General features: G+C 41.4%; 1 protein-coding gene across 1 annotated transcript in view; it reads left to right on the forward strand.

Moving 5' to 3' along the window:
• LOC133772012 (N-alpha-acetyltransferase 35, NatC auxiliary subunit) overlaps positions 1 to 18,521 on the forward strand; it is an 85,098-nt gene that overhangs the window by 28,572 nt on the left and 38,005 nt on the right. The window contains exons 7-11 of the mRNA XM_062208518.1: positions 6,574 to 6,640; positions 6,720 to 6,763; positions 8,526 to 8,576; positions 9,204 to 9,287; positions 10,157 to 10,271. Of these exons, the coding sequence (XP_062064502.1) occupies positions 6,574 to 6,640; positions 6,720 to 6,763; positions 8,526 to 8,576; positions 9,204 to 9,287; positions 10,157 to 10,271 (361 nt within the window). The remainder of the gene's footprint in view (positions 1 to 6,573; positions 6,641 to 6,719; positions 6,764 to 8,525; positions 8,577 to 9,203; positions 9,288 to 10,156; positions 10,272 to 18,521) is intronic.

The raw sequence follows: 18,521 nt of genomic DNA on the forward strand, positions 1-18,521 counted from the left end.
ACTTACATGCCCTTCTCCATTGGTCACATTTCGGTGCAGAGTGTCCACCTGCCCCCACCAGTGATACTATTTTGATCAACCTATCAAGGTATTATCTGATTGCTCTGTGATTACTATTTTTCCCTTATATTTCACCATTCTGTTGGGAAACATTTTAAGATTTTAAGAAGTACCCTGTTTCTCTCTCTTCCCCCCCCCCCCCCCCCCGCCTCTCAACATAGTTTTTTTAAAAAATTACAGATACCCTGCTCATTAAAGTCTCCTTCCTTAGATTTAGCATCCATCTGTAGTGCTTGCCTGGATTGGTTTTTACTATTGCAAAATGATGACTTTCTGAATTTATATTCCACACTTACCAAACAGTACTCAGCATTCTCCTGTAAGCAAGCATGGTACTTTCTTGGTGGGAGTATAAACTTAAAACTTTTAAAAGAGCAAGATGGTACTATTATAATTTAAAATGTACATGTTTTGACAATAGTGTTACTTCTAGTCCTTTGTCCTACAAGTATGTGTGTGCTTGTACACAAAGATCGATGTGTAAGGACCTTAATTGTAGTGCTGTTTGTAGTCATTGAAATCTGGCATTATAGTCGTTAAAATCTTCCTCAATATCCATCAGTAGGAGACTCTTTCAAAGCTATGTTCACACAATCAAGGATTATACTTCCTTTGTGACACCTGTATCCCATCCTGGAGTGCTTGAGCTCAAATCTCAGTTCTGCTCAGGATTCGGCTTCCCGCTAATTCATAACCTGGGAGGCAGTGGTGATGGCTCAAGTAGCTGGGTTCCTGCTACCCATGTGTGAGACCTGGGTTGAGTTTCCGGCTTCCAGGTTCAGTATGGCTCAACCCTGACTGTTGTGGGCATTTAGGGAGTGAACTGGTGGAAGAGAGATTTCTTTGTCTGTCTCTTTCTCATATCCCTCCTCTCTCTTCCCTCTGCCTTTTGGATGAATAGAAGAATTTTTTAATGGCTATTGATGTATGTATACAGTAGAAGATTAGATCCTCCAAATGAGGGGAGTCAGATGGAAGCATGTGTAGCTAACATTTTACTATTTTAAAAAGGAACAGGAAGATAACAGAGGTACTGAGGGTGAGGACATATGCCTGTTTCATATTACTATTCCTGTACTATTTTGTTTTTCAGTGAAATGCGATTTTTAATGACAAATTATAATTGAATTTCTATGTATTTCCTGCATGTGCTTACTAACAAATGGAAGAAATCCTCAAGGAAAGAACTAGGAGGACAAAAGTAATAGAAATATTTTAGAAAAAATAAAGACAAAATAATTAATTTTTATGTATTGAGCTCATTTAAAGAAAGCATTAAGGCCCAAATGAATAAATGAGTAGTAAAATAACTAGCTTATTCATGAAAGTTAATAAATGACTATAACATTAAAAAAATTAGCCTCTGTATAATTCAGAAATTATAAATTAATAAGTAGCCCATTTTTTATTTAAGTTAACAAGTGACTATAACATTAAAAAAATTAGCCTCTGTATAATTCAGAAATTATAAATTAATAAGTATCCCATTTTTTATTTTTTAAAAAACAGTCAATTTTGGCAAGAATGCAGTGAATCGCCACTTCGGTTTTTACTAGTGGGAAGTGCATTAACAGTTTAGCAACATACTTACCTCTAAGAGGAAAGGAAAAAAAATACATACTTAAGCAGCTTAAAAAAAAACACATAGCCAACTATGTAAAAATAAAACTGAAAGAAATACAGCCAAAGGCTAGCTTCCAGACTAGAAAGAGCCTGTTTTTCCTATTTTGCAAAAGTTTTTAATGTTTCTGTATAAGTTTGTCTTAGTTTTACAATTAGAAAAAACTACCAATTGCTTAGTAAAAGGCCTTATAGAGAACTGACAATAAAATGATTTGTAGCAAACATTGATTTTTTTTTTTTTAAAGATTTATTTATTTATTTGAAAGAGTTACAGGGAAGCAGAGACAGAGAGGTGTTCTACCTGCTGGTTCACTCCCCAAGTGGCTGCAACGGCCGTAGTAGTTGAGCCGATCCAAAGCCAGGAGCAAGAAGCTTCTTCCAGGCCTTCCATATGGGTGCAGGGACCCAAGGACTTGGGCCATCTTCTACTGCTTTCCCAGGCCATAGCAGAGAGCTGGATCAGAAGTGGAGGAGCCGGGACTTGAACCGGCACCCATGTGGGATGGCACCACCTGCGGTGCCGGCTTTACCCGCTTTGCCACAGCGCTGGCCCTGCAAACATTGATTTTCAAGTGGATGCTTCTGAAGTTTCCAGCTGCTGATGCATTTTGGTCTCAGATATGTCTCCTGAGTTGGAGAGGTTTTCAGCTACCTAAAACATAATTTAATATCTTGTCCACATGAGCAAAAAAATGGGAATCACAAATTCCCCATCAAACCACTTTTCCTCATGGATTCTGTATGTTGCGAAATGGTATCTTTTTATTATTATTTTTTGCTCTTACTCCCTATATTCAGATTCTTTTGTTTTGACTTGCAAATATCTTGAATCTGGGCACTGGCTTTTCTTTCTTGTCATCATTCCTGCTCTAGTTGTGCACTAGTCAGCTTGCGGACACTGTAGGGTATGTGGACTTTACATGTGGAGATGTTTTCTCTGTATAATATGCTTTATAGCATCTGGCGTTGTGGCGCAGTAGGTTAAGCTGCTGCTTGTGATGCTGCTGTCCCTTATTGGAATGCCAGTTGGTGTCTCAGCTGCTTAGCTTCAGATCCAGCTCCCTGCCAGTGTGTCTGGGAAGGCAGCAGTTGATGACCCAGGGTTTGGGCCTCTGTCCCCATATGGGAGACCAAGATGGGGCTCGTGGCTTCAGCCTGGTCCAGGCCCAGCCATTGCAGTATGAACCAGCAGATAGAAGATCTGTCTCTGTCCATTCCTCTCTGTCACAAATAGGCTTTATAATGGCAATGACTGTATCTTACCATTGTATCCCCGGTATTCAGCCCAAACCAGCCTCCATGATGTGCTCAGAAAATGCTTTAGAAATGAGGGAATGAATGAATAAAAAGCCTGTGTACTGTTTTATTCACCTCAAAGTGCTGATTTGAGCTGCTGCTCTTTGGTCTGCATCACTCTGTTTGACTGACTTACTCCGACCCCCACTCTCACTATCCTTCAGTTACACAGAGAGCTTCAGTTCATGGACATGGGCGCTTTATTCCTCTGTTGTTTTCTCCATGTCCTTGCCACTGCCTAGCCCTGAAGCCACTCAGACCCTTTGTTCCTTCCTCATTTGTATCACTTACTTGGAAAACCCCAACCATCTGCCTACTCTGCTTGTACTGAAGCAGCAGAGTTGCTAGAGAACACCCACATCTGTGTGTCTGTTCTCACTTTAATTTTAAAACTAAATCTCAGATGAGCACTCAACACTGGAGACAGCCCTGTCCTACACTTGGTAGTGAGTTTGCTTCTCTAAAGAGGCTTTTTCACATCTTTTACTTTTTAGACCTCCCAGTGCCAACCCTCTACCTTCAGCGTGCTTTATACCTTACTGAAACACAAGCAGATGTTATCAGAAGTACCTCTCAGCCGGCACCACAGCTCACTAGGCTAATCCTCCGCCTGCGGCGCCGGCACCCCGGGTTCTAGTCCCAGTTGGGGTACCGGATTCTGTCCCGGATGCTTCTCTTCCAGTCCAGCTCTCTGCTCTGGCCTGGGAGTGTAGTGGAGGATGGCCCAGGTCCTTGGGCCCTGCACCCGCATGGGAGACCAGGAGAAGCACCTGGCTCCTGGCTTCGGATCGGCGCAGCACGCTGGCCGTAGCGGCCATTGGGGGGTGAACCAGCGGAGAAAGGAAGACCTTTCTCTCTGTCTTTCTCTCTCATAGTCACAAGTACCAACCTGCTTTAGTAGCCATATACCTCTGTTAAAATGAATGTGCCCCTGTAGCAGTCTAGGCTCAGCCCTGCCACCTGTGTTCCACTTCCATTCCCTCTTGTCTGTTGTGGCTGCTGAACCTTTTTTTGTGTTGCATTGCTAGTCTGTGCGTCACTGCTAGGTTATTCTTACCAGCATATAAACATGCTTTAAGATTGTTCACCTAAAAAGAAAACACCCCAGTTCCTTTGGTCCCATGGCTCCTTACATCTACAATCCCATTTTTCTGCTGCCCTCACAAAAAAGTGTGTGAATGAGTGGTTAATATTTGGTTATTTTGCTTTCTCCTTTTGTGTCTCCTTACCCACTCCAGGTGGTCATCCGTCACCACTACTGCAGAGAAATTGGCCAATTTCTATCATTAAATCCTGTGCTCTCATCCCTCTGTCTAATCTCTGAAGTTATTAGACCCAGCTGACCACACTTGGAAATTCTTTTCTTCTCTTAGTATCAGAATCCCTCGTATTTCTTTCCACCTCCTTATAAGTCTCTTTCCTCTGCTTTTCTACGTGCTACAGTGCTTACTCCTGGACTCCCTCTTCCTAGGTTGATTTCCTTTAGTTCTGTGGCTTTTTAATATCAACTCTGTGCTGATATCTATATTTATGTCTCTCGTCCCTGTGCCTTCCTTGACTTCTAGGCTCAAGTAAATGCTTTCTTAAAATTTTCACTTGGATGACCAAAGAAATTGCAAACTTTTCTGCTGTTAAACGTACTTCTCCCAAAGTTTGCCTCACTTCAGGAAATGGTACTGTTATTTATCAGTTACTCAGACCAGAAACCTAAAAGAGATGCTTGATATTGTATATTTTACCTCATATCTATATTCAACTCTTTTAAATGTATCTTGATTTCAGCGACTTCTTTTTCCCACTGTTACAATCCAAATGCAAATCACCATCAATTCCTGCTTGAACTTTTGGATAGAGTCCGGTATCTGATGTCCCCTAGTTTGCTCTGTTTTTTGTTCTAAAATCCACAGTTTCAAGAGTGATCTTTTAATGCCAAATGACTCCTTTGCTTTCAGTCCTCCAGTAGCTTAGATTAAGTTCTTGTTACTGTGGCTTATTTTTGTTACATAGAGCCGAGATACTCTCCCAGAAACAGTAGTTTACGCCAAGATACTCTCCCAGAAACAGTAGTTTTCTCTAGATTTTTCTTGGGAAACTTACCTGTTCTCAGGTGGGACTTGCAGGTATTTGTTTTGTCTACATAATGTTGGGCTACTTAGATTTTATTAAAAAAAAAATTGGAAGATTTTACATTGGTGTTGGGGGGGACCCTCGATGTTTCTTCTTAAAAATTAGGAGACCAGAACACACTGGCCCTGTATTCATTCATGGCTACACTAGGGTAAGTAGTGGCAATCGCCTTTTAGATGAAGCATTTGTTTTCCAGTTATCACAGCCTCCACCATTGTCCCTTGTAACCAGGAGATGCACTTAGGAAGGTAACCTGCTTTTTGCATGTGTGTCCCTGCCGTGGAGTGAGTCATTTATTAATTCAGCAGGTGTTTACTGGCAGTTAGTACTGTGCACCAAACACCGTTCTAAGCATTAGCGGTTAAACAGCCATGATCTCATTGGGACAGATACTTCATGTACATAAATACACTCACTCACTCACACTCGCAGCTCTTTGATCTCCTGGTTCACTTCCCAAATGGCCTCAACAGCTGGGTCTGGGTCAGACCTAAATCAGGAGCCAGGAATTCCATCTTGGTCTCCCATATGGACGGCAGGGACCCCGGTAGTTGGCCATCTTCTGTTGCCTTCCCGGCACATGAGCAGGAAGCTGGATGGGAAGCAGAATAGCTAAGACCTGAACTGGTGCTCCGGTACTGGATGCTGGTGTTGCAAGCCCGCTGAGCCACAACATCAGCCCTTGACTGCTTAATCAAATCAGCCGGATGACATTAGACTTTTCAAAGCGAGTCCAGCAAACCACTTAATTTGTTAGGAACCAAGCAGTGAAAGAGTTTATTAAAAATGATTCTAGGGGATGAGTGCTCATGTGTGAATTATTTTTTTTCTTTATAATAGGCTGTAGCAGAACATGATTTTGCTATTACTTTGAGTAATTCTGTTTGAGAAAGCTTAACCTTCGCAGCCTAACAACATAAGCAGACATTACTAATTTTTGAAAAGTGCTATATAAACTTTGTAACTTTATTATCAAATGGTGATAATTACATAGTCATTTTCTAGATAGTGATGCTTTGGTCAGTGATGGACAGCTTGTAAACTGATGAGCCCATAGATCACATCACCTGATTTTGTTGTAGCTATCTTAATTTGTTACCTGCACTCTGATATTCAGACAACAACTAAATCACCTAATGACACATTTTCAGTACACATACCTGTCATAGACATCAAGTGGCTGTATTTACTGCTCACCTGAGAATTGTTACTTTGTGATACTTTGATAAGCATTAGTTTTATTGCACAAATAAACATTAAATGCAAATATATTTAAGTTGCTTAAAAACAAGCAGTTGAAATTAAGGACAGAGACAACATTAGAATATGGTGTGTTGACAGTATGCCTGTAAAGAAAGCTTGGATGTATGATAACAATATTTCTATTTTCTTATTAGTGATTTTGTAAAAGAGATAAAAAGAAAGCTTTTACTGCTGTTTAAAAGCCTACTTATTTCTGACTTATAGGAAGATTTTCAGTCAATGACTTACGGATTTAAAATGGCTAGCAGTGTCACAGATCTTCGAGTTACAGGTAAGCCCGTTTTAAAAGGTAACTCAGGGCTTTACTTTTTGGCTTGTTTCCACTTAAAACTGAGTGTGTGTTTTTCTAGGCATGCTAAAAGATGTGGAGGATGACATGCAAAGAAGAGTAAAGGTATATATATATTTATTACTGTGCTTCTTCTTTGGTGTAAGGCTGTGGTGTTAGAATCACCTGTCCTTTATAAACTATGCTGTGGTGTTTTTGTTTTTAGTTTATTAAATTTTATTTGAAAGGCAGAGTTAGAGAGAGATCTTCCATCTACTGGTTCACTCAAATGGCTGCAACAGCCTGGGGTGGACCAGATTGAAGCCAGCAGCCAGAAGCTTCTTTTGGGTCTCCCATGTGGGTGCAGGGGTGCAAGCACTTGGGCCATCTTCCCCTGCTTTCCCAAGTACATTAGCAGGGAGCTGCATCAGAAGTGGAGTAGCCAGGAATCAAACCGGCGCCCATATAGGCTGCTGACACTGCAGGCAGCAGCTTAACCTGCTACACCAAAGTGCCGGCCCCAAACTATGATATTTTGTGATGAATTTGAAACTGTTGGAGAAGTTTTTGTTAGTGGCATTCTCAAGTATTAAAAAAATTTTTTTAAAGATTTATTTATTCAGTTGAGTTAGTGTGAGAGAGGGGGAGGGGAGAGAGAGAGAGCACACTAGAGTGAGCAAGCTTCCATCAGCTGGTTCACTTCCCAAATGGCTACAATGGCATTGCTGGGCTAGGCTGAAGCCAGGAGCCAGGAGCTTCATCCAGGTCTCCCACGCAGGTGCAAAGGCCCAAGCACTTGGGCCATCTTCTACTGCTTTCCTAGGTGCATCAGCAGATTGGAAATGGAGCAGCCAGGACACAGACCAGCGCCCCTATAGGATGCTGGTGCTGCAGACAGCAGCTTAACCTGCACCATAGCGCTGGCCTCAAGTAGTGAAAATTTAGCCCTCTCAATTCTTTCAGGTTTTTGCCACTGTTTTGGTTTTTTAGTAAGATATTGTATAAATAGTATTTTTCCCCCATAGCATTTTAAGTCCTGCAGAGGTTTTTCCCTTTGTATCTTCAGTAGCCAGTGCTGTGTCTAGAATGTGGTAGGTAGCCTGACAAGTGGTGGTTGCCCAAATGTGGGTGCTTCTAGGTGACATCCTTCACTCATGTAGCCCTGATGATTGACTTCTCACAGAGATTTGATAGAATAAGTTTAGTTGTACTATAAATTTATGCAGGAAGTTTTACATTATTTTTTAAAATGTTGCAGTTATTCATAGAATTGGGTAATTAAAGGCACAGTGCTGCACTTCTGGATGAGGAGAATACAGCTCAAGGAGTTAAGTAACCTTTCTTGAGTCCTGTTTGTGGGCGTGTCCTTTTTAAGTGGCAGCTCCAGGGCTGGAATGCACATCTTCTACCAGATCTTCCTTTGCTACTGCCCTGAAATTCTGTGAAATAAAATATTCAACTGTAACTCTTACATTAACTAGATGCTTTCACCTTTTAGTGTAAGATAGGTCAGTATTGATGTAACTTTGTTTTTATGATGCAATTTTGTAAAGATTACTGATTTTTTTTTTCTAACAGGGTTAGTTTCAAGAGCATCAGGGATTTCAATTAATAAATCTTTTTAGAAGAAAATAATAATACTGTAGGCCATATGCTTTTGCTGTTTCAGTATCTGATTTTTTTTGCTTGATATTTATAGTTTATATCAAAACCAACTTTATGTAGCGTTAATAGAAAAAAAAATGGGACGTGTCTTTTTTTCCCCTTATTTTTGCTAAAAGTAGATTCTTATGTATACTTAGAAAATTAGTGCTTTACCTTGTATATTTGTAATCTAACAGTCTTCCAAGTTTGTGTTTGTTTTAATTGACCTTTTTTAAAATTTTAGAGTACTCGAAGTCGACAAGGAGAAGAAAGAGATCCAGAAGTTGAACTAGAAGTAATTGAACTTATTTTCTGGTAGATAATATCAGAGAAGTCTACCTGTTAATGTTGTAGTTTTATGAACTGCGTTATAATTTATGGAAGCCCTTTTTAAGGTATTTCTTTAAAAATTGGACATTGCAAGGGATTTTATTTCCCTTGTATTTGTTTTAATAGAATGATAATACAACTCTTTCAAATACATGATTTCAAAACTCTTCAGTATTCCTGTGAGGTAGGAAGAAAAATATCTTTCACAGGTGATGACAAACAGGAACTTCACAGTATCAAAAGTTGTTGATTTTGTCAATATCCTAAATTTTCTAACTGTGCTTGAAGCACTTTTTATTCATTCCTTCTTAAAATGCTACTAAAGCAGTTTACGAGATAGTGTAGCTTTAACCTAAGGAAAAAAATCAGTCCTATGAACAGGCTTTTTAAAAATTTTATTTATTGTGTTTACTGTAGTGCCCTTTCCAGGCTTTTAAAAAACCTCTGAGAAGATATGTGTTTATGTAGTAAGTTATTAACAAGGTACAGGACTTAAAGTAATATATTTTAAGATGATATTCCTGGGATGGGCTTTGCATGTTTTAATGCCAATTCCTTTCTTTCTTTCTTTCTTTTTCTTTTTTTTTTTTAGCACCAACAGTGTTTAGCAGTATTCAGCAGAGTGAAATTTACTCGTGTCTTACTGACAGTGCTTATAGCCTTTACTAAGAAAGAGGTAAGGCTGTTTCCATAACTTATCTTTCTATTCTAGTGATTTTTGGATGGGATGCCGTATTGAAGCAGTTCTGAAACTTTTCTATTGCTGTGCCCCGATCTCAAATACGAGTATATAGAATTCAGCACTGGTGTATTTACACCAGAGCAATGCTTATGGTTTTCTGAAGAAGTCACGTGAATGTTACATTTTCCACCATAATACACCCATGACTGTTACTGATATCAAAACAGTATCTTACGTTACTAGTAAACAAAACAGCAGAAGCTAAAACTGCTTGTGGATTGTCACCTTTTGTGAATTGAAAGGAGAAAGTAAAATTGGCAAATTTAGGTAGGCTTGTTCTTTCTTCAGTTAAATAATTGTTGGATTTGCATAGAACTAAGAGCAAACCCTACATGATGTATATTTTTTCTTTGGGGTATTTTTGCATTAAGTCATTTACAGACTTACTTGTGAATAGTTCGTAAATGGTCAGTGGACATCCAGCCTTTATCATCCCACTTCTGTGATTCTGTGATTTTTTTTCCTTACTTTTCCCCGACCTTGATGAAGAACAGAGTACGGTTGCTGATAGTTTTCTAGGAGATTGAATCTATGAATTTTATTTTAAAAAAAGATAAATAAACCAGAAAAGTTTCTAATTATTTTTAATAGATCTTACAAGATACAGATATGAGTTGGAAAAAAAAAAAAACAATTTCTATTCTAACAGGATCTGGGAATCCTGTATTAAGTGAATAGTTTGTGAAAACCAGTATCGTTACAGCAATCATTTAATTTCATTATTGTTTATAGGATTTTCCTATTTAATGTATATCTTTCAGTGAAAGAATATGTAAGAATGTTTTTGGTGATTTATTTGCTAGACCAGTGCTGTTGCAGAAGCTCAAAAATTGATGATTCAAGCAGCAGATCTTCTTTCTGCCATTCATAATTCATTGCATCATGGCATCCAGGCCCAGAATGATACTACGAAAGGAGGTAATGATCCATCTTGTCCTTGCTCTTTTTTCTTCTCTCTCTTCGGAAACAGTTTTTGTTCTAAAAATAGCATTAATCCAGTCTGCCTGGATCTTTGAATGTTTTACTCCAGAGACTTAAATGTACTACTGTACTCTTTTTAAATTCATTCTAAACTGATAACAGTAGTGCAGACCTTGGCTGTCTCCTGTATCTTATTGTTTGGATTCTGCATGTGTATATGTTCTTGTGTCTATGTTGTGCTATCAGTAGTAGTATCTTATTTTAATCACCTTGCCCTGTTGTTGTTTGGTCTGAGAGCATGATCTGTATTACATGGTCTGTGTTTACTTCACCAGGCAGGCCCAGGTCTTCCCTGTGGCTTCATTTCATTCACATGCCTCTGTTATAAGATTGTTTAGTGCATTGCATGGTGATTATTTACCTCTTTGCCTTTCCATGAGAATTTAAGTACTTTTTTTTTCATTATTTTAAAATTTTATTTCTTTACTTGGAAGGTTTGCACCCACGTGCGCGCGCATACACACACACACACACACACAGATCTGTCATCTGCTGATTCACTGCAAAGGCTTCCAGTAACCAGGACTTGGTCAGGCTGAAAGCAGGAGCTGAGAACGCATTCTGGGTCTCCCTCCTGGGTGACAGGGACCCCAGGACTTGCATTACCTGTTACCTCCTGGATATGCATTAGCAGAAAGCTAGATCTAACAGGGAGTGGAAATGGGACTCAAACCCAGGCACTCCCATATGAGATACAGGCATTCCAAGTGCTGTCTTACCCACTGTGCCTAGCCCCGCCTCAGTTTTGAGTATTTTCAGGCTGCCATAGACTGTCATCTTACTTGTTTATCTCTATAGTGCTCGGCATGTCATTGGCACTCAGATATTATTTATGAAACAGACCTTAAAGTAGGACTAGTGCATCTTTGTTGTAAAATTTACAGCTGGGTTAACCGTTTAGATAGCATATAGCAGTTTTGTTTTCCCTTTAGAACTCATTAAAATGAAACAATATTAACGTTCATTAAATAGTGCTTCCCAGTTGTTGATCTTGTGACCACAAAGGCAGGTTCTGACTGATTCCCATCCCTTCCCTTTTCTGCCCCTCCGTCTTTTCAGGAGCAGGAGTTGTGTTCCCTTTCCCCTGAATTTTTCCTTACTCAAACTTTAGGTAGTGGAGCAGTCCTGAAGGTAATTGGGATCAGGAAATCAATTTTACAATATTTATGTTTTTAGTAATTGTGCTGGATATGTTAATTCTTAACATTTTTTCCCCAGGAGGGGGAATATATGTATGAAGAGTGACTAAATGGTATTCTGTAACCTTGAGACACAAAGAAGGTTGTTAGAAATAGCAGCCTATGTATTACGTGTTTACAAAGAGCACTAAACCTTCTTCAACTCTTAAATATGTGAAATGTAGTGTGAGAATACTTTATGAAACCCACCGTATAATATGGATCTGCTAAGTAGTTTTTGCATTGGTTCATTCAGTAAGATATCAATCATGCAAAACAGGAATCTTGCAGATTATTGGGATATGATGTTCCACTTTGCCAGTCTGACTATTGTGTGCTATTCTCTAAATCTGCCGTACAGCAAACTCTCAGGATATCAATTCCCATAGTAGCTACAGCTGCATATTTCAGACCTGTGCTGAAAAGAAATTTCCTTGGCATGTTCACTGTTTCTCTGATTTTTATGGTCTGCTGACGAGCAAGCTTCAAGAAATTGTTTACATAAAATTGGCTTGAATAAACTTCTTAAATGTTCATCATATCTAAAAGATGTAAATAACCCAAAAGTCCATCTGAGGGTGAATAGATAAGCAAAATGTGATCTGGTAATCAAGACCTTGAACACATAGTAAGTAGAAGAAATCTTTTACAGAAGATCATGTATCATAGGATTTTCATTTATATAAAATGTCCGGAGTCAGCAGATCCACAGAGATGGAAAACACAAGTGGATGAGTGAATACTCAGGATTGAGGGGAGAATGGAGGCAGGGCAGAAGAGTGCTTTCTAGTGGGAGCAGAGTTATTCCTTGAGGGGATGGAAATGTTCTAAGCTTGATTGTGGTACTGATTTCAGAACTGAATATTCTACTTTTTTTAAGATTTATTTTATTTATTTGAAAGATAAAGTTACAAAGAGAGGTAGAGACAGAGGTCTTCCATCCGCTGGTTCACTCCCCAGGTGGCTGCAACAGCCAGAACCGCACCGATCTGAAAGCCAGGAGCTACCTCCAGGTCTCCCTGGATGCAGGGGCCCAGGGACTTGGGCCATCTTCTACTGCTATCCCAGGCCACAGCAGAGAGCTTCATGGGAAGAGGGGCAGCCGGGACTAGAATCAGCGCCCATATGGGATGCCGGCACTTCAGGCCAGGGCTTTAACCCACTGTGCCACAGCGCCAGCCCCACAACTGAATATTCTAAAAACTGAACACCTTCAATAGGTGAATTTATATGGTGTGTTAATTATATCTCGGAAGAGTTAGAAGTAAGAAATCACTGTAGTGTGTTTTTCGTGATTTGAGAGAAAAGTATCTTTTGTTGAATTTGATACACAGCCATCATTTAATTATAAGGAAAGATCATTTCAGACATTTGAGGTATAAGAAAACTTATCTCCTAAAGGTTTTGGATGGTGTTCTTCTTTTAAATAGGGGAGTAAATCAAGAAAGAGGGGAGCATGAGTTTTAGGGAATATGAAAATCCAACAAAGAAATCTGCAAGGCAGTGGTTGAAGGGCAATCTCAGGATAACAGCTGAGCATCACGTATGGAGGACAAGTCCAGATTGGAGGTCCGAGGCTCTGGGAGAGTTTTTCCACACAAGATTCAAGACCAGCCATCACCAGTGAAATCCATACCGTAGCCATTGTGTTTGATGTACTGTAAAGAGGTTTAGAGAACTGGCAAACAGTGCTAAGAAACAAGGCAAACACAAAGTGAGACAGTTACTGATTTTAAAATGTATATGAAAATAAGTGACTTCCATCATTGTGCAAGTTATGTGTGCCCAGCCAGGAATATCATTGACTTAATCAAAATGGTGTAGGTGTTGAATCAGAGTTGTGATCTAACTCTATAGGAGATGCAGGAGCAGAAGTATAGGCATGCAGGTAATTTATACACTTACAGTACTACTTGTTTTGTCAGCTTTACACCTTACCCGTGAGGTAGAAGTCAAAGATAGGTGTAAAACTAATAAGATAGGAAGTAGTACTCTAATTTTGTTACTTGGCAATATGTTTGTAAATATTGAAAGAAACAGCTAAGTGGGAGTGTGAGAGATTGCTTCAGGGAAGAAAGAAATAATGGGCTTGGGCAGGTTGGGTAAGTAGAAGATTATTGGTTTTAATAAGAAAAAATCATTTAACTGTTTGATTCTGGAACTGCATTCATTTATGACAGAATAAAATAAATTTAAAATTTAGTGTGTGTTAGGAAATAAATGGCAGACATTTAGCCTCACTGGTAAGGTTGAAGTGCCTGTGTTTGATACCTGGCTTCAGCTCCTGAGTCCACCTTCTTGCTAATACAGACCCCAGGGGCCAGCAGTGATGGCTCAGGTGATTGGGTTTCTGAGACCTGGATTGAGTTCTCAGTCCTGACTTTGGCCTGGCTCATCCCTGGCTGTTCAAGCATTTAATGAGTTAACCAGTAGATGAGAGCTCTTTCTCTCTTATTTCTGAAATAGATACATAAAAACAGACACATCACCTGTAATATGGTCCTTTAACCTCCTGAGACTGATCTTGGCGCTGATGCAGAAGCTATACTGCTTCAACCAAGTTGACTTGATTTGCCCACCTTGACAGTAGATTGTACAAGAGGTGGAGCTGATATTTTTTAAAAATGTAATAAAGATTTGAGAGACAGAGTGAGCTCCCACCTGCTGATTCACTCCTCAAAATATCCACCATAGCCATGGGTAGGCCAGGAGCCAGGAATACAGTTTAGATCTTCCCTATGATGGCAAGAGCCTGGATACATGAGCCATCACTACTGTTCCTCAGGGTCTGTATTTGTGGGAAATTGTGGTTAGGAGCTGGGAATCCGATCCTACACAGATGTGGGCTGCAGCCATCTTTACCACTAGGCTGAATGCCCCCTCTCTGACATTTTAAAATCACAACTCCCGTTAGAAAGGACTAGGTTATGATGTGCTCATTCTGAGAACTTGAGATTTTCTCTTTTAATTGAGTTTTTCTTGTTTAAAAATGCCCGTATATACCTGTACACGTACGTATGTGTGTGCTCCAGAAGGCTCTGGTTTGAAGATGGTGCAGTGGAGCTGCCTCAGACGCTTCTCTAGACCTAACTGAAAACTGTGAGAAATAGGAGAGATAAGAGAACGTTAAGAGTAAATACCTAGATTTTCTTGGCATAAACATAAGTAGATTTGCAAAAGGCCAGTGTTCTTCAAAGCAATTGGTGTAAGCTGAAGGACAAAATCAGGGATTCTTTTGAAAGATTTACAAGTGTTGGGTACCTGAGCTGACTGTGAGAACCTATGTGATTGATAACCTGGAGAGACAAAAGAAATGAGACTACCAGAAGACATGCAAGTGTGCTTTGTTTCTGTCGAAAGACTGAGGAGGGACTTTGGATATTAGCAGTCAGTAACTGGTAATTCTCTGTACTGGACAGTAACCTCCGTGCGCTTGCACAGACACCTCACATGGAGCTTAATAGCGAGCTGGTGAGGCTCCCTGCTGGTCTGGAGTACTGTTCTTTTTTAAGATTTATTTATTTGCTTGAAAGAGTTACACAGAGAAGGAGAGGTGGGGTGGGGGGAGAGGGGGAAAGGTCTTCCATCTGCTGGTTCAGTTCTCAGTTGGCCACAATGGCTAGAGCTGCACTGATCTGATCTGAAGCAGGAGCTTCTTCTGGGTCTCCCACGTGAGTGCAGGGGCCCGGGGACTAGGGCCATCTTCTAATGCTTTCCCAGGCCATAGCAGAGAGCTGGATCAGAAGTGGAGCAGCCGGATCTCGAACCGGTGCCCACATGGGATGCTGGCACTGCAGGCTGCAGCTCAGCTTGCTACACCACAGCGCTGACCTGACAAATTTATTTTTTTTTAATATTTATTTATTTATTTGAAAGGCAGAGTTACAGAGGCAGAAAGAAAGAGAAGGGTGTCTTCCATCCGCTGGTTCACCCCCCATATGGCCGCAACACCTGGAGCTGGGCCAGTCTGAAGGCAGGAGCCAGGAACTTCTTCCAGGTCTTCCACTGCTTTCCCAGGCCATAGCAGAGAGCTTGATCAGAAGAGGAGCAGCGGGACTAGAACCAGAGCCCATATGGGATGCCGGCACTGCACGTGGCGGCTTTATCCGCTGTGCCACAGTGCCAGCTCCCTGACAAATTATTTTTAAGCTAAGAACTCAGAATATTCTTTTTTCCATGCCTTTTTTCTGGTGGAAGAAGACTGAGATTAAGAATCCAGCCTATTGAGACATAAATGAATGAGCTGTGGCAAGCGTTGGTGTTATTTCTGTGTTGAACTGTGGTTACCCTGCAGTGGAAGTTGACTATTGTATATAATGTCACATAAGTGTCATGAACCTTGATATTATAAAGTGAGAATACAACAAAAATTAAGCAAGAAAGGGACTGATTTATATATATATATATATAATATATATAATATATATATTAAGATTTTATTTATTTGAGAGAGTTACGGACAGGGAGAGACAGAAAGGTCTTCCATCCGTTGCTTTACTCCGCAGTGGCCGCAACAGCTGGAGCTACACAAATCCGAAGCCAGGAGCCAGGAGTTTCTTCCCGGTCTCCCATGTGGGTGCAGGGGCCCAAGGACTTGGGCCATCTTGTACTGCTTTCCCAGGCCACAGTAGAGAGCTGGATTGGAAGAGGAGCAGCCTGGTCCAGAACTGGCACCCATATGGGATGTCAGTAGTGCAGGTGGAGGATTAACCTACTGTGCCACGGCGCCGACCCCTAGAGAGACTGATTTTGTCCCAGGGGTTCTAAGGTACTGGTTACAGAGGGTAAATCTATTATAGAGAGACAGGTACATTTCAACATAATGGAGATAACAGATAGTGATAGAGGTACAGTGATTCAAATTTGGGAGTTGGAGGGATATGGAGGGAGTTCTTTAACATTGTCATTGTTTATCATGGGTAAGAAGATTAATAGGTACTTGTGTGAAAAAATATAACTGTAGAGATGCAAGTAAAATGATATCTATACAATTAACAAAACAGTACTTCTCAGGAAGAAAATTTACCTAATTGTTTTAGTGCAAGAGGAAATCAAAAGCGTCACATTATTTTCTGTTAAGTGGCCACAATACTAAGTTCTGATTCTTTCTCTTCTTTCTTGTCTCTATTCTTGAAAGAGATAACTCCTCTCGTTTCGAGATGTGCTGAGCAAGGTGCACATCTGCACTAGAATAGGCTATTGGGGCCTTACCCTGGGTTAGGACAAGGGCCGCCTGGTAGGTGGGGTAGCCTGACATAGCTGTTGTAGACACCTGAGTCAGAAGGGTATGCCTGTAACAGGACGTGCCCTAGCCCTGGCCATGCGAGCCTGTGTGAGGCAAGGACATGCCCACGTGGGAGTGAGGTGCACGTCTGCAAAGAGGGGCCCTGGAACATGGTTTTGAGGCAAGTATCTTGAGGAGGGCATCGCCAGCAGTGGACAGCCTGGCTGGATTTACACCCACATGAAATGAGAAGGATGCAGCTGGGCTTTCGGTGCCTGAGCCTACGCAGGATGGGCGATCGCCGTAGAGGAGCAGTGTGGTGCTGGGTGGAGACCAAAGTAGGGTGAGAAGGGCGTGCCTGGGTGGGCAGCCTATGCAAGTTTTTGGAGTCAAAAATTAGATGGGGGCCAGCACTGTGGCGCAGCGTGTTAACAACCTGGCCTGAAGTGTCAGGATCCCACATGGGCGCTGGTTCAAGACCCGGCGGCTCCACTTGCAATCCAGCTCTTTGCTATGGCCTGGGAAAGCAGTGGGAGATGGCCCAAGTCCTTGGGCCCCTGCACCCACATGGGAGACCCGGAGGAAGCTCCTGGCTCCTGGCTTCGGATCTGTGCAGTTCCGGTCATTGTGGCCAATTGGGGAGTGAACCTTCAGATCGAAGACCTCTCTCTCTGCCTCTCCTCTCTCTGTGTAACTCTGACTTTCAAATAAATTAAAAAAAAAAAGTAAGTGAAAGCTGCAAATATATATAACATTTAAAAACAAAAAAGAGAGGAAAGGAGCCCTGGTGGGATTAGGAAGGTGTGCTCGTGTGTGTGTGTGTGTGTGTGTGTGTGTGTCTCGGCATAGAGTGCTGGAGCCTGAGTAAACTGCATGGAGAAGGCGCTGTGCAGAGTGTTGGAGAGCAAGCTGACTAAGGAGGACATCTGATGTCTGCATGGGAGTGGCCTGGTGCAGGGCTTCAGAGTGTAAGCATGGTGAAGAGCATGGCCCTGGGGCTGGGGGGGAGCCCAGTTGTAGGTGTCACATCACAGTGAGGTTCTGTGCAGGAGGATAAGCTGGCACAGCATAGCAGAATCTAAGGAGGCAAAGGAGGGCGTCTGCTATGGTGTCTTCCAGAGTTCACATGGTGTCTTGGTCCCTGGCGTGTAAGTGATGAGAGGGTGGGACCTTTAAGAGATAGGGCCTAGTAGGGGAGGTAGTTAGCTCATGGGGCACCACCTTGCAAAAGGGGTTAATGCTGATCTCACCGAGAGTTCTCTTGTAGGAGAGTTATTCTAAAGCAGGGCCAATCCATGCAGCTAGTTCCTTTCTGCTTCTCCACTGGGTTGTATTGCAGCCAAGGGGCACTTCCCAGGACACTGGCTGCATGATGATTGGATCTTGCAGCCACCAGAACCATGAGCCAGATACCCCTCTTTATAAGTTACACCCATGTAAGTACTCTGTAAGTTTGTTACAGCAACACAGTGGAGCCTGGGACAGTGTTTGAATGGGAAGGAGGCTCCATGTCAGAACTTACAGACTAAATAGGTTGAAGAAAGGCAAAAAAGTGGCTGCTGCAGGATTTCAGAACTTAGGTGGGATGGGACAGCATCCATGGAGTCCTGATGGCCAGTCATGGTAGTGATAGGAAATTTAGTGGGCAGAATCATGGCCCCAAAGATAATTAAGGTACGAATTCTTGGGACCTGTAAGTGCTACTTTTTTGGAAAGTAGTCTTTGAAGATGTGATTTTAGTTAAGGAACTTGCAATGAGGGTATAACCTTTGATTATTTGGGAGG

This window comes from Lepus europaeus, chromosome 12, assembly GCF_033115175.1.
Source record: "Lepus europaeus isolate LE1 chromosome 12, mLepTim1.pri, whole genome shotgun sequence".
Taxonomy (NCBI): Eukaryota; Metazoa; Chordata; class Mammalia; order Lagomorpha; family Leporidae; genus Lepus; species Lepus europaeus.